Source organism: Heterodontus francisci, chromosome 38 (assembly GCF_036365525.1).
Source record: "Heterodontus francisci isolate sHetFra1 chromosome 38, sHetFra1.hap1, whole genome shotgun sequence".
NCBI lineage: Eukaryota > Metazoa > Chordata > Chondrichthyes > Heterodontiformes > Heterodontidae > Heterodontus > Heterodontus francisci.
Window position 1 is genome coordinate 26,714,626 of NC_090408.1, and position 23,593 is coordinate 26,738,218.

Consider the following 23,593-nt stretch of genomic DNA (forward strand, 5'->3'; position numbering starts at 1 on the left):
GGCCAAAGAAAGACTCTTGCAACTGATAAGTACACTAACCATTAAAGGCTGAACAATTGTAAGCCATCAATATGCAAGAACGCTTTTGTCTTGTGTGCCATTGCCCACTTTATTCAATTAATAGCTTTACATTGTACCTGTCAATTGCCTCTTGTTTATCCTGGTCAAAGTCCTGGATCATCAGACGCATCTCATTGCATAATTCCTGGTTTGCTTCTTTAAATTGCTTCTCACTAACAGTTAGCTTTTCAATCTGCTGTTGCTTATCCTAAATAACAAAACAGACATTTTTGCTTTTATAGTAAGAATTAAATCAAGTATAATGATCTGGTTGTGCACCCATTTGAAGTGTTGAATTCCAGCTCAAAATGTAATTTTCACCTCAATTTCTTGGAGTAGAACCTGTGTTTCGCATTGCAGCTTCTCAACTTCTTCTCGGAGTGCCTTTTCAGAGGCAAATGAGCAGGGTCCTACTGCGCCCAGCTGCTTTTCTAATGTGCTGGCCCTCACCTGAGTGCATACAATAAAATTCAGTTTTGTAGCTTTGAGTCTTCCAACAGTTCATTTGAATACAACTGAAAAAATAAAATGACTTTTAACACATTAATAATTCACAATTAAATCATGCTTCCAAATGAACTTTCACCATCAACGGCCAGCTGATTGCATGCAAGCATGAGACGGAGAGGGTTGGAGTGAGCTTCTGCTTGTTGAAGACTGCCAAAAAATTTTTTGCGAACAGTGCTAGATTGAAATTTATAGAAAAGAAACACTGCTGCTCAAGAATGAAGGGCAAAATGAGGATAAATAAATAATTTTTAAAAAGTCATAACAAATCAGCTTTAAGTGCATAGCATATAACCATCTGACTCACAGTAGCAATGTATGATCTCAATGTCATATTAATTGAAGTGTACAGAAAACCAAACATGCTTTTAAATGTAAAGAACATCCCAAAGCACTTCACAAACAAATTTAGCTAAAATAATTCACCACCAAGCCAAGTTAGGAAGGCTTTTCTAAAGATGTAGAGAGAGGTGGAAGGCAGAGAGATTTAAAAACTGAGCAGCAGAGATTAAGGCCAAGGTGACTGAAGGTTCTGACACCAATGGTGGCATGAACGGAATGCAGAGAAAGGGATCCATCAGGCAGTGGTCTGCACGGAATGTCCTCAGGGCTCTACGGGAGAAAGAGACGGTGGATTCTGTCGGATGGTTCCCCAAGCAGACCGCCAAAGTCATTTGGCAGAATGCCTCATCACCAGAACTTTCAAACAAGCACCAAGATCTAGCTTGGCTGGTGATGAGAAGAGCCCTCCCCGTCAGATCCTTCCTGCACGCCCGAAGTCTCACCCCCTCCGCACAATGCCCCCGCGTTGGCTGTGGTGGGGAAGAGATGGTTGCCCGCCTCCTCCTGGAATGTGTCTTTGCAAAGCAGGTGTGGAAAGAGATGCAGTGGTTTTTGTCGAGGTTCATCCCAAGCAGCTCTGTAACACAGGAGTCTGTGCTCTACGGGCTGTTCCCAGGGACGCACACCTAGACAAACATCAACTGCTGCTGGAGGACTATCAATTCGGTGAAAGATGCCCTTTGGTCTGCCCGAAATTTGCTGGTCTTCCAGTGCAAAGAGTTGTCCACCACCGAATGTTGCAGACTGACACATTCCAAGGTCCAGGACTACGTGCTGAGGGACGCACTAAAGCTTGGGGCAGCCGCAGCAAAGGCTCAATGGGGAAAGACCACTGTGTAAGGTCCCCCCACCAAGCTGAACTGAGGGGCTGGATCCATGGGAAACCCCTTGAACTGTATCGGGAAAATTTCGTGTGCTGTAAAATGTAAAAATGTATCTGGCACGACAATGAAATGGAAGGGTTGTGAGGCAACTCATGATTGTACTGAAGGAAACGGACCTCCTTTGCACTGTTTGTAATTTTTGACTTGGTGCTGTTTGAAACTGTTTGGTAATGTATTTTATTTTTACAGATTTTTATGAATAAAGTATATTTTGGAAATTAAAAAAAAATATTCAGGCTATGATATAGTACTCAAAAGAATTAGAGTTAGGATGGGGCAAGGTAATGGAGGAGTATGTGGACCGGCCTTTTAAATTTAATACACTGGGGAACAAAGAGCCATACAGATCACTGACAGTGAGTAAAATTATGAGACAGGATACGGTCAAGAGAGTTTTGACCAAGTAGGAATTTATGGAGGGTGGAAGTTAGGGACCAGCAAGAAGTCTTGATGTGATGAAGGCATGTATAAGGGCTGTAGAGGCAAAGAACGGCAATGTTAAGACAGTGCATAAACCAATTTGGAAATCTAATAAAATATAAGAAAGAGCGCTTGGGAAAAAAGGGAAACTAAAGTGGAAACACAAGAACAAAGATTCCCTGGAAAATGTATTTCTAAATTTGGTCGAGAGAATCAGTCAATTGGAAACATCTAATCCCCTTTATGAACTAATGGCAGAAAAATATTCAAATATTATTAGACATGAATTTAGTCATAAAAGAGTTACTGTACTCAGTTAAATGGCCAGTAAATCGAAGCAATCACATTTCTCATATAATTGAGATACAAGTAAGTCAACTAAACCAAGTGCATAAGCATTTATTTTCAAATACTACTTTATCAACTATACATTTAAAATAGAATTAACCGTACAACTGACCTCATGACTTCTTGCCATTTTTTCAGCATTTTGTAACTGCTCCTTTAACTCAGCTATTTGCCTTTGACTTTCTTTACTTTCATTCTGAAGCTGAGTCACTTGATGACGTTTTGTTCTGATGCTGCTTAGCGATCGTTCCAGTTCAGCCTTCAGCTCCAATATCATGTCATCCTTTGACAACACTTTATCTGAACCTCCCCGTTGCATTGTGCTTAGAGAAAGGGTAGAAGCAGAGACGAAGGTAAAAAAAAAAAAATCAGCAGCACAGCTAAAATTTTCTCGTCTGAAGACTTGTACGTTTGTATTATTTTAACTTCAGCATTTACTGAAACAATATCTACCCAAGAAAAGAGGGAGAGAGAAAATGGGGAACTGCAGACCTGTTAGGCGGACATCAGTAGTAGGGAAAATGCTAGAATCCATCATGTAGGATATGACAACTGAACACTTAAATAATGATAGGATTGGGCAGAGTCAAACATGGGATTTTTGAAAGGGAAATCATGTTTAACAAACCTGTTGGAGCTTTTCTTGAGGATGTAACTAGCAGAATGGATAAGGGGGAAAACCAGTGGATGTGGTGTATTTGGATTTTCAAAATAAGATCCCATGCAGGAGGCTAAGAAGCAAAATTAGAGCACATGGGATTGGGGGCAATATACTGGCATGGATTGAGAATTGGTTAACAGACAAAAAACAAAGTGCAAGAATAAACGGGTCATTCTCAGGTTGGCAGGCTGTGACTAGTGGGGTACCACAAGGATCAGTGCTTGGGCCCCAGCTATTCACAATCTATATCAACGACTTGGATGTGAGGACGAAATGTAACATTTCCAAGTTCGCTGACACAAAACTAGGTGGGAATGTGAGTTGTGAGGAGAAAACAAAGAAGCTTCAAGGGGATTTGGACAGGCTACGTGAGTGAGCAAGAACATGGCAGATGGAATATAATGTGGAAAAATGTGAAGTTATCCACTTTGGTAGGAAAAACAGAAATGCAGAGTATTTCTCAAATGGAGAGAGATTGGGAAGTGTTGATGTCTAAAGGTACCTGGGTATCCTTGTTCAAAAGTCACTGAAAGCTAACCTGCAGGTACAGCAAGTAGGAAGGCAAATGGTATGTTGGCCTTTATTGCAAGAGGATTTGAGTACAGGAATAAAGAAGCCTTGCTGCAATTGTATAGAGCCTCGGTGAGACCTCACCAGGTGTATTGTGTACAGTTTTGGTCTCCTTGCCTAAGGAAGGATATATTTGCCAGAGAGAGAGTGCAACGAAGGTTCACCAGACTGATCCCTGGGATGGCAGGATTATCCTATGAGGAGAGATTTAGGAGACTGGGCCTATATTCTCTAAAGTCTAGAAGAATGAAAGGTAATCTCATTGAGGCACACAAAATTCTTAGAGGGCTCGACAGGGTAGATGCAAGAAGGATGTTTCCCTCCTGGGGGCTCTAGAACCAGGGGACAGTCTCAGAATAAGGGGCAGGGCATTTAGGACAGAGATGAGAAGGAATTTCTTCACTCAGAGGGTGGTGAATCTTTGGAATTCACTACCCCAGTGGCCTGTGGAGGCTCAGTCATTGAGTATATTCGAGACAGAGATCAACAGATTTCCAGATATTAAAAGACATCAAGGGATATGGGGATAGAGTGGGAAAATGGCGTTGAGGTAGAGGATGAGCCATGATCTAGCTGCATGGCAGAGCAGACTCAAGGGGCCTAATCCTGCACCTATTTCCTATGTTCCTATATAATAACTATTGGAACCCAAGTGGTCACCCACAACAGAAGTGAAAAATCGAATTTAAACATTTTGATGTGTAGGTAACCTACACCCACTGCTTCCTATGCAGGCAGCATTCTGACTTTCTGCTGTCTGCTAATTTTCACGACTGCTGCATGCAACCAGCACTAAACATGCTGTTGAGCAGCTACATGTCTCAGCAGATGACCCAAGTTTGCGCAAAGCTAGCACCCCTTGGAGCCAGCCTGCACTTCTTAAAGGGGAGATGGATTCGGAGTAGATACAGAACTGTTTGTGGGAGAAAGATTGAAGAGGAAAAAGAGCAAATTATGGCACAACAGGGGAGCGAACACACTCCAAGGTCTGCTGACATTGCAATGGATGCCTTACTGCAGGTTGTGGAGAGGAGAGATGTGATCTATCCACAGTGGACCAGGAAGGCCGCTAGACAAACATTACGAAGGCAGTGGAACCAGATAGCCATGGTGGTCGATCCTAGGGTCAAACTTCAAAGATCTGGATGCAGCGCCGCAAAAAATTCAACGACCTCACACAAGTGGTCAAGAGTCAGTGAACATATCTGCAAATGCCATATCCCACCATCTACACCATTAGCCTCAGACACTTCTCAATGCACCACACCGCCATCACTCACCAATTAACAATCTCTAACAATCATGAATCAGACCCAACATTCATAGTTTCACCCTCACACACTTAGCACTGCTACAAGCCTCACATCCACATCTCAAGCTTGCATACACTGCCAGCTATTCAGCCATGGCAGCCCCAAGGTGGCATACAACTGGAGGCAGCAGAACTAAATCGGCAGGGCAGAATTGTGGCTTACCCCCACAGAGCAGAGAGCATTTACCATCACTGGAGTGACCACTGTTGAGGCAGTGGCCAGCAGCAGGGCTGAAGCCATATAAAATCACAACTAATCCTCCTTCTCACATACCAATTTTTATTTTTTTTTTAAAAACTTAATTTGTTCATGGGATGTGGATGTCACTGGCAAATCCAGTATTTGTTATCCATCCCTAATTGCCCTTGAGAAGCTGGTGATGAATCGCCTTGTGAACTGTGGTGTAGGTGTTCCCACAATTCTGTTAGGTAGGGAATTCCAGTATTTTGACCCAGTGACTATAAGGGAACAGCAGTGTACTTCCAAATTAGAATAATGTGTGATTAGGAGGGGAACTTGCAGGTGATGCTGTCCGCAAGTGCCTGTATGTCCTTCTAGGTGGTCTTGGTCGCAGGTTTAGGAGGTGCTGTTGAAGAAGCCTTGGCGAGTTGCTGCAGTGTATCTTGTAGCCGGTACACACTGCAGCCATGGTGCGTTGCTGGTGGAGGGCGTGAATACTTAAGTGGTGGATGAGGTGCCAATCAAGCAGGCTGCTTTGTCCTGGATGGTACAGTTTCTTGAATGTTGTTGGAACTGCACTGATCCAGGCTAATGGAGAGTATTGCATCGCACTCCTGTCTTATGCGTTGTAGATGGTGAAAAGGCTTTTGGGAGTCAGGAGATGAGTCGCTCACTATAGAATTCCTAGCTTTTGACCTGTTTTTGTAACCACAATATCTAATTGGCTAGTGAAGTTAGGTTTCTGGTGGCCTCCAAGATGTTTATGGTGGGAAATTCAGGAATGGTAATGCTGTTGCATGTCATGGGGAAGTGGTTAGACTTTCTGTTGGAGATGGTCATTGCCTGGCACTTCTGTGGTTTGAATGTTACTTGCCACTTATCAGCCTACACCTGAATATTGTCTAGGTCTTGTTGAATGCAGGCTCAGACTTCTTCTTTCTCTTAGGAGTTGTAAATGGATATTAACACTATGTAATCGTCAGCGAACATCCTGATTTCTAACCTTATGATGGAGGCAAGCTCACTGATGAAGCAGAAGACGGGTGGGTGGAGGAGGCTGCCCTGAGGAACTCCTGCAGTAATATCCTGGGACTGAGATGCTTGGCCTCCAACAAACACAACCATCTTTCTTTATGATAGGTATGACTCCAGCCAGTGGAGTGTTTTTCCCCCTGATTCCCACAGACTTCTATTTTACTAAGGTTCCTTGATGCCCCACTAAGTCCAGAGCTGTGTGGTGTCAGCAGAGCCCAATGTGAGCAATGAGGTAATTGGTGAATAAGTGTTGCTTGATAGCACTCTCAATGATACTTTTCATCGCTGCTGCTGATTGACAGTAGACTAATGGCGTGGTAACGGCTAGACTGGATTTGTCCTTTTTGTAGTCATCATTCCATATCTTTTCTGATTTACAAGCTGTAAATGGGCAATTTGGCAAATTGGATCCAAAACTGGTTTAGTGGCAGGAGACAGAGGGTGATAGTCCGGGGTTGTTTTTACGAATGGAAGCCTGTGAACAGTGGTGTACCACAGGGATCGGTGTTGGCACCCTTGCTGCTTGTAGTGTACATTAATAATTTAGACGTGAATATAGGAGGTAAGATCAGTAAGTTCGCAGACGAAATGATAATTGGTGGTGTTGTAAATAGTGAGGAGGAAAGCCTTAGATTACAGGACGATATAAATGAGCTGGTAAGATGGGCAGAGCAGTGGCAAATGGAATTTAATCCTGAGAAGTGTGGGAGGACTAACAAGGCAAGGGAATATACAATGGATGGTAGGACCCTAGGAAGTACAGAGGGTCAGAGGGACCTTGGTGTACTTGTCCACAGATCACTGAAGGAAGCAGGTGGTTAGGAAGGCATATGGGATACTTGCCTTTATTAGCCGAGGCACAGAATATAAGAACATGGAGGTTATGATGGAGCTGTATAAAATGCTAGTTAGACCACAGCTGGAGTACCGTGTACAGTTCTGGTCACCACACTATAAGGATGTGATTGCACCGGAGAGGGTGCAGTGGAGATTCACCAGGATGTTGCCTGGGCTGCAGCATTTCAGCTATGAAGAGAGACTGGACAGGATAGGGTTGTTTTCCTTAGAGGAGAGAAGGCTGAGGGGGAACAACTGAGGTATACAAAATTATGAGGGGCATAGAAAGGGTAGATAGGAAGAAACTTTTTCCCTTAGCGGAGGTGTCAATAACCAAGGCGCATAGATTTAAGGTAAGGGGCAGGAGATTTAGAGGGAATTTGAGGGAAAACTTTTTCACCCAGAGGGTGGTTGGAATCTGGAACACACTGCCTGGAGGGGTGGTAGAGGCAGGAACCCTCACAGCATTTAAGAAGTATTTAAATGAGCACTTGAAACGCAATAGCATACAAGGCTACGGACCAGGTGCTGAAAAATGGGATGAGGGTAGGCTTGATGGCTGGCGCAGATATGGTGGGCCGAAAGGCCTGTTTCTGTACTGTATAACTCTGACTCTAAAGCACCCCTTTGCTCCCCCAACCATTCCCCACCTCCTCTTTGCTCCCCCAACCATTCCCCACCTCCTCTTCCCTCCCCTCCCCTTGTGCTTTGCTCTTTTCAGATACGCAAGAGCTGTCACCTGGTCAGGCAGTGGTGGAAAAGCAAGAAAACAGTGAAGAAACACCACTCAATTTCACACTTGCAATCATCAGCTCAAATACTGACACGACATGCAACTTAGAGGACAGCATAGAGGTGGGATCTGCACAGGGGGAGAGACACCGGGCACATGGCCTGCAGCCAGGGTAGGGGAGAAGGGTAGTGCAGGTGCCAGTTCACCAGAGGGCGAGGTCACAAACTAGGTTCTGTTACAGAGGACTCTGATAAGTTGCCAGGGCCTCAACATTTTACAATTTATATAATTTACTCAGATGAGGGCAGCGATGGCATGGTAGCTAAATTTGCAGAAGACACAAAGATAGGTAGGAAAGTAAGTTGTGAAGAAGACATAAGGAGCTTGCAGACCGATACAGATAGGTTGAGTGAGCAAAAGTCTGACAGATGGAGCATAATGTGAAGTTGTTCACTTTGGCAGGAAGAATAAAAAAGCAGAGTATTACTTAAACGGAGAACGACTGTAGAATTCCAAGGTGCAGAGGGATCTGGGTGTTCTAGTGCATGAGTCACAAAAAGTTAGTATGCAAGTACAGCAAGTAATAAAGAAGGCTAATGGAATGCTAACCTTTATTACGAGAGGAATTGAAAATAAAAGGATGTTATGCTTCAGTTATACAGGGCATTTGAGAGACCACATCTCAAATACTGCGTGCAGTTTTGGTCTCCTTATTTAAAGGATATAAATGCGTTGGAGGCAGCTCAGAGAATGTTTACTCGATTGGTACCTGGAACGAGTGGCGGTTGTTTTATGAGGAAAGGTTGGACAGAATGGACTTGTTTTCACTGGAGTTTAGAAGAGCGAGGGGAAACTTGATTGAAGCATACTGAATAGTCTTGACAAGTTGGATGTGGAGAGGATGTTTCCTCTTGTGGATGAGTCCTGAACTAGGGGGCACTGTTTTGAAATTAGGGGTTGCCCTTTTAAGATAGAGATGAGGAGAATTTTTTTTCTCTAAGGGTTGTGCGACTTTGGAATTCTCTGCCTCGAAGGTGGTGGAGGGGAGGTCATTGAATGTTTTTAAGGTGAAGGTAGATAGATTCTTGTTAGACAAGGGAATCAATGGTTATCGGGGGTAGATGGGAGTGTGGAGTTCGAGTCAGAAATAGATCAGCCATGATCTTATTGAATGGCGAAGCAGGCTCGAGGGGCCGAATGGCCTACTTCTGCTCCTAATTTGTATGGTCGGAAGCACTTCAATGGGGCAGGCTACAGAAGGTGGCTGTTGGGTATGCACAGGAAGTGCTTAGTGCAGTGGCAGGCCTGCCAGAAAGCTTGCGTACAATGTATGGAGCATGGAGTCTAGCACCAACTTTGCGCAGGGCTTGTAGTCCATCCTTTCCAGCAAATAGGGTGGTGACCAACTCCATCAGCACATTTGCAGACCCCAACCATGATGCAGTGTGCAATGCCTATTGTCTCAGCTTCCATTACAGCACAAGTAGAAGCCAGCTATCATCTAGGTACTGCAGTGAAAGCTCAGACTGTTCTCATGCAAGCTCAGCTTTCTGCCACGCAAGCTTAGATTGCTGCCATCATAGCTGCAGTGTTTAAAGGCTCGTGGAGGGCATCACATTAGTCCAGCACTCTGTTTTTCAACACAGTACTTGAATTGCTGAGGCGCCGACCCAGGTGAGTGGCAGTGGCCAAGTACAGCATGACCCTGCTGTTCCCTCTCAGGATGACAGCATTCATCTTCCCATCCCTGCCACTCTGCCAGTGCCCAGCCAGCCAGTCCAGACTTGCGGCATGGTTGGCAGCATTGTGGAGTCCAAAGCCAGGTCTTCTAGGGCTAGAGCTGCTTGAAGTCACCCTGCAAAGTCATTTGCAGTCTCCCACATTAAAAGTGGGAAGCTTCCACCAGCCATGCTGTAGCCAATGGGATAGCATGGCACTGGAACACTAAGACAGGCAAAAGCACACGGAAGACAGGCACTGAGGGACTGCACAAGGGTGATGACTAGTTGACATTTGTATGCAATATGGCATGTTTTAGTTTGCAATGTTTGTTTTGTGGTGGTTTTTATTTTGGCATTGTGACCAAGTGGATGTTGTGATGGTCAGTAACAGAGGGATGATGAGGTGCAGGACTGTTGACGAATGGGGAACTGGGGTTGACCAGTCAGATGGGCCGTTCACAGACAGCGTTGTTAGAAAGAAGTTGCGTTGGTTGCCTCCTCTCTTCATCCTCCTAAAGAGCTGGTCGCTCTATTGTTGGTGGCAACAGCAGTGTCCTCGTGATGACGACGTTGCACAGCATGCAGCAGACTACCATGAATCTTAACACTGGTGCTGCCAAGTACTGCAGAGCTGTTAGAGTGGTCCAGACAGCGGAAGCATTGTTTCAGCATGCTAATGGCCTGCTCTATCACATTTCATGTGGTAGAATGGCTTTCGTTATGTGCATGATGCCCACATATGCGTGGGCTGTGCATCAGAGTCAGAAGCCATGTCGTCAAAGGACAGTCCTTGACACCTAGTAGCTTTTCATTTGTCATGGTGGTTCAAATGCAGATAGAACAGCAGAATGCTGCAGAGTGAAGGCATCATAACTGCTATCATGATACTGGCACTGGCCTGCATGATTTGCTGCATATGGTCACACTAGCTGGACGCTGAGGAGTAGAATTCCTTTTGGTTCTAGTATAGCTCAGAGTTGACACGTGGCACCCACAAAGCGATGCATGTGTAGTCAATGGCAATCTGCACCATGGGGAAGCCTGCAATCCTCATGAAGCTGCTCTGACAAGAGAGAATGAAATATAGTCGGCTCTCTTGGAATACAGAGCCTCAGCGACCTTCCTTATGAAGGTGTGGAAAGAAAACTGGGAGGTGTTACAAATTGCCTGGACGCATCAAAGCTCATGGCCATGATCACTGTCACAAATACTTGCAATGCCCTCTTTGTTCTACCCTAGGGTTGTAATTGTGGCTCTAACAGGTGGCAGATTTCAGTGAAGAGGTCCTCAGTGAAGTGAACCCCAGCAATATTGTCAGATGTAAGGAAATTGCTCCTAGAATACACTGGGCAGACACGGCCTCCTGCTAAGAGACCTTTTCCCCCTCCTCCCTCTTCTAGCAGCTTGTCCTGATCAGTGTTGCCTCTGTTCTTTCTCCCCGTCGTGCTGTAAACTCAGGGAATGCCAACTACTGCATCCATCTCTGGGAACAAGAGGTTTGTGCATAAGGAGTTTGTGCAGAATCCCTGAAGTCAGGGCAAAGTCCTTCAAGCATGTGCTACATCACTTCCTGTGGACTTCAGCAACTTTAAAGAATTCTAGAAACCAAATATTGCTATAACTGCAGAATGAGCCACCAAAAATCAATCAGCAACTAACCTGCAAGTAGTTGATGATCCCTTTAAATCGCACTGGTGGAGGGTACATCCTACTGCTGAACACACGTTCAGTTGTGCATGTTTAAGAGAGAGAGCGTTGACTGGAACATTAGCTCCAAAATGGCAGTGCTGATGTCACAACCTGTCTACTCTACATACCACCAGCAGACGCTCAATGAGGGGGTGCCAATGCCCTCACCAAAATGGCATCAGGAGCAACTAGCATCAGAAGTGTGAAATGGCACTCATAGCACCAAAAATACAGACACTAGGAGCCAAATGTTAAGGTCTATTACTCCTAATTCTTTGTTCGTTGTAAAGATGACAACATATCGACTTTACAACACAAGTTATAACTTCAAATAAAATTACTGATGAGTGCACCATCTCAAAAATAGTAAATGGCCATTTTCAATAAACATAATTGCATCATTTATATCCCAACACTCCACAGTACCATGGGTGAATCCTCAAGATAAAAAAAAATAAGAATTTTGCAAGATATTCTGGGAAAGGATTAAAAAAAAAGATATCATGTACAAAGACTGCAGCACTTTACAATTACGATCACTTCAAGTTAATTTCAGTTTCTACCTTTGCAGCCTGGGCATTTTCCTGTTCCCATTCTGGATACCGAGGTCCATATAGGAATCCGATAATGGAAGTGCTAATTCTCCTGGCACATCTTTGGTAAGAACATCTATCTTAGCAGCAGATTCATAAAGTGTAATCTGTTCCTTCAAGTCAGCCAGCTCTTCCTAAAAAAATAAATAAATAAGTTATGACTTTAACTTACACAAAATGAGAGGAGAAAACTCTTACCATACTTTCAAGAGGTCAATTTGGGGACAGTGGAAGGACATAGGTCCAAAGTAGAGAAAAACAGTTAATTAAATTTGACATGTTCCAGCATTAGAACAAATTATTGAAGAACAAAAAACCCCAAGTAGGCAAAATAGCACAAATCTCAAGCCAGGAAGTCATGCTTCAATAAGTTATGGTTCTATAAACATTCCAACAAGAGCAGTGTGCACTTGCTATGCTTTCAAGCCAAAGTACAGTCCACTGGGCTCTTCGATTAAATGTTTAAGTCCAAAGAAACAAAGTACAATTGTAGCATATGACCTTCTTATTATTCCTTTCTTTACATTTTTACTCGTCAGTATCATGCATTTCTTCATCAATTCTTTCAACTGCTCTTGTTTTTTCCCCTCATTTGCTGAAATTTTATTTCATTTGAACATTCAAATATATAGAAAATCAAATCCACACTATTGATATAAAAGCTTACCCAGATGCATTAGAAATCAAAAATATTACTATATTAAGTAGAATTAATATGATGACCTGTAAAGCCTTGTTCATGTTGTCACTGATGTTCTTGGCAGACTGAACTTGCTGAAGTTGAATCCGAAGTTGGGTGATCTCCTGCATTGAACCTGAAACACACACAATATAGTTTACGGTGCTCAAATTAAAAGATTAAAAAAGTATTTACTCTAACATGGGTTGCAGGTCAGGTTCCACAGATCATTGCGCCACCTATAGTAAAAGTAGCTGAGCTTTGTAAGGCTTAGTTTATCAAACAAGTTCCACACTAACTCTGGGTCAGATATGGCAATAGTTGTGACAATAAAGCCATCACATGAGTCCCTGTAGGACATGCTGACTGGGAAATGTGGTCTGTTAATAGACAAGAAGAATGATCAAAAATTGTGGTTGACAGAAAAGATAAAGTCCTCCACAAAAAAGTTAGACAGAAATTGTGATGCTGTTTTTGTCTAATAAGTTGATTGGTGGGTTCCTAACCTGTTTGCAGTAAATCCCTGCACTGCTGCTGACTTGCTTCTAAACTTTTCATCAGCCCACTGATGATTTCTGCTTTCTCCAATTTGGCTTCGTCCTGTTGCCTTTCCAACTGTTTAACTTGTTCCTCAAGTCGCTTAGAATTCTCTTTCTGACAGAAGAGAATGAGGAGAATGGAAAGGGGAAAAAAAAAACTAGATTATTCACCATTTTGAATTGTACAGGTGACTTACACAACATACTCAACTGCAAGCAAAGCACACATACAAAATTTACTTATTTAAAATAATTGAACTTTTCAAAATAATGCAATGTTTTGAAGTTCAATACAAACATTTCACTACGTTTTAGTTGGCATAATTTTGGTTTGCTATCAGGCAGACCTACACAATAAGTGTAACACCAGTGCAGTATAAAAATGCATATATTCACAATCAAATATGCTGGATTCTAACCTTTTCTTCCAGAGCAATGCTAGTTGCATCAAGTGTCTGCTGCATGACTAAGATTGATTCCTCATGTTTTTGTTTAAGTGCACCAACGACTGTCTCATGCTGCTCTCTGGCACGAGTGAGAGATTCTGAGCGACAGAGCTCCGATAGCTGCTGCTGCATACTTTCCATGGCTGCCTCAGCAATCTTCTGGTTCTTCAGCGCCTGCACAGAAAGCCAAGGAATATGCCCTCAACATGTATAATTAAACAGAGAATACAATGATTTGGATTCACAGAAACAAAGCTAAATTCAATTGACATAATACAGCCAGAAGATTTTGAGCATGGTTTCTGCTACTCAAGAATAGCACGCGTATGCTTCTGCAGCAAGTACAAGTTCCAACTCTTTCTCAAGCCACATTCAAAGAAGCCCTCACTATAACTGTAGTCAGTTAAAAACTGATTAAATCATCTAACAGGGGCTATCATCTAATAAGGGATATCAAGTGTGGCTGTAGTAAAGACTGACGCTTGAACTCGGAGTTATGAAGTTATCAATTTATAATATGCTATAAAATATATTAAACTCAAACAAGATAATCTAGTTCCAATTTGTAAGTCACAGAAAACAGACAAGAATCTATGCCCATACCTAGAGTTATTTCAAGCAAGATGTACAACTGCAAATCGGTTGCCAAATAATAGTTCACAAGGTGTTTATTTCACATACAATATAATTGTTTTTGCATCCATTAAGAGATTAGTACAAGCAATATCAGACAATATTTGTAAGTTTGCAAAATAGTGTACATAGCAGAGTGGCACAGAACCTTGGTTTAACCCAGATTTCAGTGTTTTCTATCTGCCAATTGTAAGGGTCCCATGTGAAATGTGTTTTATCTGACTCAATCTAGTTTCCAGTGGGCGTGGGAGCATAGTATTAAATTGTCACAATTGGCAATCTCACCCAGAAAGGTCTTAGGATCGTGAGTTGGCACAGAAAATGGAAAGAACTATCTCATTGGTGCGCTAGAGGCTGGTGTCCTGAGGTTGAGCTGTGGCACAAGATGGGCCAGAGTAGAGCTGCCTTTCTTATGAATCTAGCAGTGTTATACTTACCTGATGTGCTACAATGAAAAGTGTTCCACATCCCAGCACAAACAACCCTCACTTCGATAGAAGTAAATGAAGAAAAATAAAAAGTCTTGTGAACATTACTTTACAATGATTGAGAAATCTGAATAAAGCAGTAGTAATGATGCTGAAACTGTCAGCATTTGCTATTATTACTCCTCAGAAACTGACAGCAACTGGAGTCACACATGCACAGAGAAATGCAGAACTCTGGAAGCTGCTGTCAGTGGGCTGAATTTTACTAGCCATCTGGCGCAAGGATCGTGGTAGGGGGGCCCAGAAAATTCTTCTGGGAAGAGGCCCACCACGACCCCCGATGCCAAGAAGGCCCCGCTGCATTTTACCACTGGCGGCAAGGCCTCGGTGCGGCCCTCCCGGGACCTGCATTTTAATAATATAATTTTATTTGCATGTTTTTAAATTAACTTACCTGGTTCCGACAGCCATCCCATGCCAATATTAGGGCCGCCGGCCGGAACTCCAGCAGCTTCGGATGTTTGCACGGATATCCAAGGGGTGACCCTGGTGGGGAGTAGTGAAATTCTCAGGGTGGGGAGTAGGGAAGCAGTGAAAAGTGATTCAATTGTTTGAGGGAATGATGGAAAGGGGTTGAAGGGCAAAGAGTGCAAAGTTTGGGGGTGAAAGGTCAGGACCAGCAAAAATGGTTTCTCGGGGATGAAGAGGGAAATAAATACATTGTTTCATCATTGCAGGGCTGGGTAAGGGGTTTTGATGTGTAATGAACTGATTTTATTCAAATAAAAGGTGATAATGGCTCGAAAAATGCAAATAACCTGTCAGGACTTGAAGCCCTTTAAAAATGGCACTGGCACCTGCCCGATGGCGTCAGACACAGTTGCCGGAGTGGCCGCCCTCTCTCCGCCATTGGGGGCGGCCGCTCCGCCACCGCCATTTAAATGAGCCCCCGTGCGAAATATCGGGGGATTCAACAATGACTGCTCTGCGCGGGTGAGCCACCGAGATCAGAGCGCGCCAGTAAAATTCAGCCCAGTGATTCTACACCTCTCCACAGACTGTACTGTTGAACTCCCTGAACTTCACAATCAATTGAGATCACTAAATTGACAAAAAACACTCCTTTTACATCAGAATAAATCACTGTTAAAAATCCCTGAAAAAGTTAAGTTTTGTTGAAAGAGGTGTAACTTGGTTTCTAATGGTGTACTGACTGCTGAAAAACTGTTCTGGCCCTGAAAAAATTTCATATTTGTGGGATGTCAAATTTTCCCATTATCTGGTTAAAAATTACATGGCTTTCAGTATAATTTTTTGTAAAGTTTGATATTTCAGCTTCCACACTAATCCCATGTGTATGCCCCAATCTTTAGTTTACTCTGTGTAAAATAATTAAAAAGGGAAAATGAGTGCATTTTACTTCTTGGTTTGCTGCCTGCAAAAATTCTTCAATGTTATTGGCTGCTTAGCCAGTTTGATAAGACTGTTTATAGACGCTGGGAATCCCCTTGACTTGGCACTAGATTCAAATTAATGCCAGAAAAGGAGACATCACTGCCACAGAAAGTTAAATATCTGTCGGCAGCTTTCTTCGAGGTCAGTGGTAAGTGCTGTTGCTTTGCCACTGACTGCAAAATCCAGGCCATTATGATGTTTGAAGTGTAGGCATTGTTGCAATGTAGGTGAAAGGAGCAACCATTCTGCCATAGCAAGATCTGGTAAAAGTAATGAAATTAATGCTGGTTAGTCTTATTTTTAAAAAAAGATTAAAAGAAGGAATGTTCAGATGTTAGAAGAACTGGCTGTTCTTTGAACATTGCCATGGGATCTTTAACATCCACATGAACAAGACAGAGCCTCAGTTTAATGTTATTTTTGAAAGTCACCATTTTGGACGAGGTAGTACTCGCTCATTATGTGTTCAAGTCCTAGAGTGAGACTTGAACCCATAAGTTACAATGCTTCCAACTGAGTCAAGCTGACCCTTACATGGTACAATTTAATCACAATTTTGCGCTTTTTAAGCTTACAGGTTAGCTTGCACAACACACAAGACAATGAGCAATCCCACTTACTCCATTATATACATAAATTTGTGACAAACTGCAGGATTTCACTATTACATGTAATTAGCGCTGCAATCTAAAATTATTGTATTCCCTTAAATGTCAGGGGAGCTTTTCCTGGTTCTGTGCCCAGGTATACTTGATCATCTGGGTGCAGCAAAGATCAAAGCCAGGTGGATCAGACTGCATATCTGTAAGGGAACAATCTGAATTTATAAAAAAGGAAAAAAATAAAATCAGGCAGACTCCTTTACAGACATCGGCTAAGCTCACTTTTTCACGATTCACTGTGCCTAGGCATCCAGCACACCAGAAAAATCACCACCTCGAAAACTACTTTCTGGGGATAAAGATTAAGCTATGTGAGGCGCCAAATTATTTGACGAGAGTCCCATTGCCTTGAGGAAAAGAATATGTTCTCTTTGCATATCAAAAAAAAATTGCTTTTATTCAGTTAAAAAAAAAGGCAAATTGCAAAATACAAACGTTCAATCACTATTCAGTTAAGCCAATTTGATGTCTGCAGTAAGTGCTTAGTTTCATATTGAAAGCCCAAGGGTATATTAGAGTGAGAGATCTGGAAAACCAATATTCTTTATACTTGCCTCTTCTTCGCTGGCACTCAGGTCTTGAACTCTGGACTCCAATGCTTTAATTTGGCCTTCCAAATGAACTTCACGCTCTTTTGCATCTTGAAGTAACTTCTGCAACTCCTGACAACTAATAGCCACACCATCTTTTTCTCCTGTAATATAATATAGTTGAGTGAAAAATGGTTTACTTACATTACTTTACTTACATTATTGTTTGTCATATATATTAATGACTTGGATGTGAATGTAGGGGGCATGATTAGTAAGTTTGCAGATGACACCAAAATTGGTGGTATAGTGGACAGCGGACAGTGAAGAAGGTTGTCCAAGGTTACAACAGGATATAGATAAACTGGGAAAGTGGGCAAGGGATTGGCAAATGGAATTTAACGCAGACAAGTGCAAAGTGATGCATTTTGGAAAGTTAAAGCAGGGCAGGACATATACACCGAATGACAGGGCCCTGGGGAGCGTTGTTGAGCAGACAGACGTTGGGGTGCAGGTACATAGTTCCCTGAAAGTGGCAACACTGGTAGACAGGGTGGTGAAGAAGGCGTATGACATGCTTGACATCATCGGCCAAGGCACTGAGTACAAGAGTTGGGACATCATGTACAGTTGTACATAACGTTGATTAGGCCGTATTTGGCAGGAAAAAAGACAGAGGCGCAAGGGGAGAGCCAACTGTGCAACAGCCCCAACAAACAAATTTCTTTGCAGCACCTGTGGAAGAGCCTGTCACTCCAGAATTGGCCTTTATAGCCACTCCAGGCGCTGCTTCACAAACCACTGACCACCTCCAGGCGCGTATCCATTGTCTCTCGAGATAAGGAGGCCCAAAAGAAGAAGGAGTACTGTGTGCAGCCGCACTACAGTAAAGATGTGATTAAGCAAGAGAGGGTGCAGAAAAGATTCACAAGGATATTGCCTGGTTTGGAGGGCTTGAGTTAGAAAGAGAAATTGGATAGGCTGGGTCTGTTTTCCCTGGAGCAAAGGAGGCTGAGAGTGGACATGATACAGGTATATAAAATTATGAGAGGCATAGATAGGGTAGATAGCCAGAGTCTGTTTCCCATGGTAAGGGTGACTAAAACTGGAGGGCATAGATTTAAGGTGAGAGGGAAGAGGTTTAAAGGGGATCAAAGGGGGAAATTTTTCATACAAAGAATAGTGGGTATCTGGAATGAGCTGCCAGAGGTGGTGGTGGAGGAAGGAACAGTAGCAACATTTAAGAGGCATCTGGACAGGTACTTGAATAAGCAAGGCATAGAGGGATATGGAATTAATGCAGACAGGTGGGATTAGTATAGATAGGCATGGTCGGCATGGACGCGGTGGGCCGAAGGGCCCGTTTCTATGCTGTACGATTCTATGACTCCACTTCTTTCTTCTTTGGCCTCCTTGTCTCAGGAGACAATGGGTAAGCGCCTGCAGGTGGTCAGTGATTTGTGAAGCAGCGTCTGGAGTGGCTATAAAGGCCAATTCTAGCGTGACAGACTCTTCCACAGGTGCTGCAGATAAAATTGTTTGTCGGGGCTGTTACACAGTTGGCTCTCGCCTTGCACTTCTGTCTCTTTTCCTGCCAACTGCCAAGTCTCTTCAACTCGCCACTCTTTAGCCCCGCCTTTATGGCTGTCCGCCAGCTCTGGCGATCACTGGCAATTGACTCCCACGACTTGATCAATGTCACACGACTTCCTGTCACGTTTGCAGACGTCTTTAAAGCGGAGACATGGACGGCCGGAGAGTCTGATACCAGTGACGAGCTCGCTGTACAATGTGTCCTTGGGGATCCTGCCATCTTCCATGCGGCTCACATGGCCAAGGTATCTCAAGCACAGCTGGCTCAGTAGGGTGTATATGCTGGGGATGTTGGCCGCCTCGAGAATTTCTGCGTTGGAGATTCGGTCCTGCCACCTGATGCCAAGGATTCTCCAGAGGCAGCGAAGATGGAATGAATTGAGACGTCGCTCTTGGCTGACATACGTTGTCCAGGCCTCACTGCCGTAGAGCAAGGTGCTGAGGACACAGGCTTGATACACTCAGACTTTTGTGTTCCGTGTCAGTGCGCCATTTTCCCACACTCTCTTGGCCAGTCTGGACAAAGCAGCAGACGCCTTTCCCATGCACTTGTTGATTTCTGCATTGAGAGACAGGTTACTGGTAATAGTTGAGCCTAGGTAGATGAACTCTTGAACCACTTCCAGAACGTGGTCGCCGATATTGAAGGATGGAGCATTTCTGACGTCCTGTCCCACGATGTTCGTTTTCTTGAGGCTGATGGTTAGGCCAAATTCATTGCAGGCAGCCGCAATCCTGTCGATGAGGCTCTGCAGACACTCTTCTGTGTGGGAGATTAATGCAGCATCGTCAACAAAGAGGAGTTCCCTGATGAGGACCTTCTGTACTTTGGTCTTCACTCATAGACGGGCAAGGTTGAACAACCTGCCATCTGATCTTGTGTGGAGGAAAATTCTTCTGAAGACTTGAACGCATGTGAGAGCAGCAGGGAGAAGATGATCCCAAACAATGTAGGTGCGAGAACACAGCCGTTTCACACCACTCAGGATAGGAAAGGGGTCTGATGAGGCACCGCTATGCTGAATTGTGCCTTTCATATTGTCATGGAATAAGGTGACGATACTTAGTAGCTTTGGAGGACATCCGACCTTTGCTATTAGTCTGAAGAGACCACGTCTGCTGATGAGGTCAAAGGCTTTGGCGAGATCAATGAAAGCAACGTAGAGGGGCATCTGTTGTTCGCGGCATTTCTCCTGTAGCTGGCGAAGGGAGAATAGCATGTCAATGATAGAACTCTCTGCTCGAAAGCCACACTGTGCCTCAGGATAGACAAGCTCAGCCAACTTCTGGAGCCTGTTTATAGCGACTCGAGCGAAGACTTTCCCCACTATGCTGAGCAGGGAGATTCCACGGTCGTTGTTGCAGTCACCGTGGTCACCCTTGTTCTTATAGAGGGTGATGATATTGGCATCGCGCATGTCCTGTGGCACTGCTCCTTCATCCCAGCACATCAAAGCAGTTCATCGAGTGCTGAAAGTATAGCAGGCTTGGCACTCTTGATGATTTCAGGGGTAATGCCGTCCTTCCCAGGGGCTTTTCCACTGGCTAGAGAATCAATGGCATCACTGAGTTCCGATTTTGTTGACTGTTCATCCAGCTCATCCATGACTGGCAGAGACTGGGCTGCATTGAGGGCGGTCTCAGTGACAGCATTTACCCTGGAGTACAGTTCTATGTAGTGCTCCACCCAGCGGTCCATTTGCTTGTAGACTCTGACTCTACTAGTGGCAACTTTAACTCAACGGTAACACTGAGTCAAATGATATGTATTCAAGCCCTGGGGCTTGAGTACATAAGCTGGGCACTTCAGTGTTGTATTGTCAGAGGTTTTTTTAAAAAAAATTTTTTTTTAAAAATGATTGGATGTTAAACAGACACACTGCCTATTCCAGTGGACAAAAAAGCTCCTGTAGTACTTTTCAAAGAGCTGGGTATTTCTCCCAGTGTCCTGGCCAACATTTATCCCGCAACTAACACCACAAAAAACAACAGCTTGTGGCACTGATCTCATTGCTGCTTGCAAGACCTTACAATGTGAAAATTGGCTGGTGTATTTGCTTATACTTCAAAAACAGTGACAACACATCAAAAGTAATTAATAGACTTTTGGACGTACTGAAGATGTAAAACATACTATATCAATGCAAATTCTTTATTTTCATTATTAAGTGATGCAAAAAAAAATCCAATTTTGATAGACATCATGTACAATTTTAATATTTTCATAGAATTTATTTTTATTATTCATTCCTGGGATGCATCACTGGCAAGGCCAGTGTTTTTTGCTCATCCCTGGATGCCCTTGAGAAGGTGGTGGTGAGCTGCCTTCTTGAACCACTGCACTCCTTGGGATGTAGGTACACCAATAGCGCTGATAGGAAGTTCCATGATTTTGACGAAGCAACAGTGAAGGAATGGAGATATTGTTCCACGTCAGGATGGTGTGTGGCTTGGAGAACTTGCAGGTGGTGATCCCATGCATCTGCTGCCCTTGCTCTTCTAGGTGGAAGAGGTTGCGGGTTTGGAAGGTGCTGTCGAAGGAGCCTTGGTGAGTTGCTGCAATGCACTTTGTAGATGGTAAACACTGCTGTCGCTGTGCGTCAGTGGTGAAGGGAATCAACGTTGAAGGTGGTGAAGGGGGTGCCAATCACGCAGGCTGCTTTGTCCTGGATTGTGTCAGGCTTCTTGAGTGTTGTTGGAGCTGTATCCACCCAGGCAAGTGCAGTGTATTCCATCACACTCCTGGCTTGTGCCTTGTAGATGGCAGACAGGCACTAGGGAGACAGGTGGTGAGTTACTTGCCCCAGAATTCTGAGCCTCTGACCTGCTCTTGTTGCCACAGCATTTATGTGGCTGGTCCAGTTCAGTTTCTGGTCAACGATAACTCCAGGATGTTGATAGTGGGGGATTCAATTATGGTAATACCATTGAATGTCATGGGGAGATGGTTAGACTCTCTCTTGTTTCAGATCGTCATTGCCTGGCATGTGTGTAGTGCAAATGTTATTTGCCACTTATCAGCCCAAGCCTGAATGTTGTCCAGGTCTTGTTACATCTGGACACAGACTGTTTCAGTATCTGAGGAGTTGCGAATGGCACTGAACATTGTGCAATCATCAGCGAACATCCCTACTTCTGACCTTAAATGATGGCAGGGAAGGTTATTGATGAAGCAGCTGAATATGGTTGGGCCTAGGACACAACAAGAAGTACTATTTTGCTTGTGTCTCCACACAAAAATATTCTCCTCACCCCCTTTGAGTAATCTGTACACTCACAGTAATAGTAGCAAATATCACCCAAAATCAATTAGTAGCCATCAACATCAAATTCCAATTTATTTCAGAAACACCATGCTCAGATTTTGTACTTCCACTAGATTTCAATGCCATTAACAGAATATCACCGATCAAGAATGTCACTGTTTTTTTTTTAAAATAAAGAGATTGTCATAACTTACACCTTCCAAAATTTAAGGTTTTTTTTTTATTACCTTTGGTCATGGCAAGATGGTGATTCAAATATCTGATCTCACGGACAAACTCCTCCTGTTTGTGTTGCATTTCCTCTAATTGCCTTCCCCGTGCATTGTAAAGTATCTGCAACTGTGCAAACTGATGGGCTTCTGTAGAACCTGTGGAACAAAGATAATATTCTAACTATTAAAAAAAGAGAGATAAGTTGTATGGGCTTGTTAGCTTTTTGCAAATTCATGTATTGCAATAAGGCTCATTTTTGTAAAAATTGCAAAAACTATATCTTAATCAATAATGCAATGTACTGATCATTTTTTGGGGAAATTTAACTTTTTACACTAAATGCCAGTTGCTATGCTGGCACAAATATTTGTAGGATTACAAGTTACATTTTAGCAGAGATTACCAAAAACAATACAAGGAATAGAATGTGAATGAAAACATGAACAACCTTAGGGACTCAATACAAGTATAAATAAAAATCAGATTTTATCAGTTATATACTTAAATTTCCCTTATAAAATGTATACATCTGGCTAAATGTTAATTACCCTAACCTGTCTAAGATAGCTATTATTCATATTACAAGAGCTCAAACTAGAAGCTATCAGCACTGAAAATTCAATTGTCAGGAATTTAATCAGGAAGTTGAATGACAAAAAGGACATTACTCATCAATAAAGATAGATTTTTCAATTAGAGACTTTCGAATGCAGCCAACTAATATACTTTTCCACATATGTTCTGATAATTCAGTAAATGAGGTGAGCCTACCACAAAATATATTTTCATTGTTTTTGGCACACATAGTAGCACTCTAATGTCATTTATATGAAATGCAAAATACAAAGATTAGAGATTCTTCAGTGTTTGCGAAAAGCAAAAGGTTCCATGAAATAAGGGACCTCTTTTGGTAAGCTCAGTTATAAGCGCAGGGGTTCCTATATTTTGAAACAATTTATGAAGTGCTCATTTTCATTTATCACAAAATCACAGAATTGTTACAATGCAGAAGGAGGCCATTCGGCCCATTGTGTCTGCACCAGCCCTCCAGAAAAGCAATTCACTCGGTTCCATTCCCCTGTCTTCTCCCTGTACATTCTGCCTTCTCATATAACAGTCTAAATTCCCTTCTGAATGCTTCACTTGAACTTGCCTCTACTACACTCTCAGGCAGTGCTTTCAGCCTATAGTTTTTCGGCTTATCTTTACACCTTTTTTTTGGAACAAGGGTGTAATGTTTGTAATTCTTCGGTCCT

The 23,593-nt window shown here is 43.1% G+C and overlaps 1 protein-coding gene across 8 annotated transcripts in view; it reads right to left on the reverse strand.

Annotated features, from left to right (window-relative positions):
* Positions 1-23,593, reverse strand: part of cep152 (centrosomal protein 152) — a 77,975-nt gene that overhangs the window by 28,372 nt on the left and 26,010 nt on the right. For all 8 annotated transcript variants that reach the window (XM_068017926.1, XM_068017923.1, XM_068017922.1 and 5 more), the window contains 9 exons: positions 22,352-22,492; positions 17,290-17,429; positions 13,531-13,731; positions 13,079-13,226; positions 12,617-12,708; positions 11,864-12,027; positions 2,674-2,884; positions 382-510; positions 138-268 (listed from right to left, as the gene is read on the reverse strand). In XM_068017926.1, the coding sequence (XP_067874027.1) occupies positions 138-268; positions 382-510; positions 2,674-2,884; positions 11,864-12,027; positions 12,617-12,708; positions 13,079-13,226; positions 13,531-13,731; positions 17,290-17,429; positions 22,352-22,492 (1,357 nt within the window). The remainder of the gene's footprint in view (positions 1-137; positions 269-381; positions 511-2,673; positions 2,885-11,863; positions 12,028-12,616; positions 12,709-13,078; positions 13,227-13,530; positions 13,732-17,289; positions 17,430-22,351; positions 22,493-23,593) is intronic.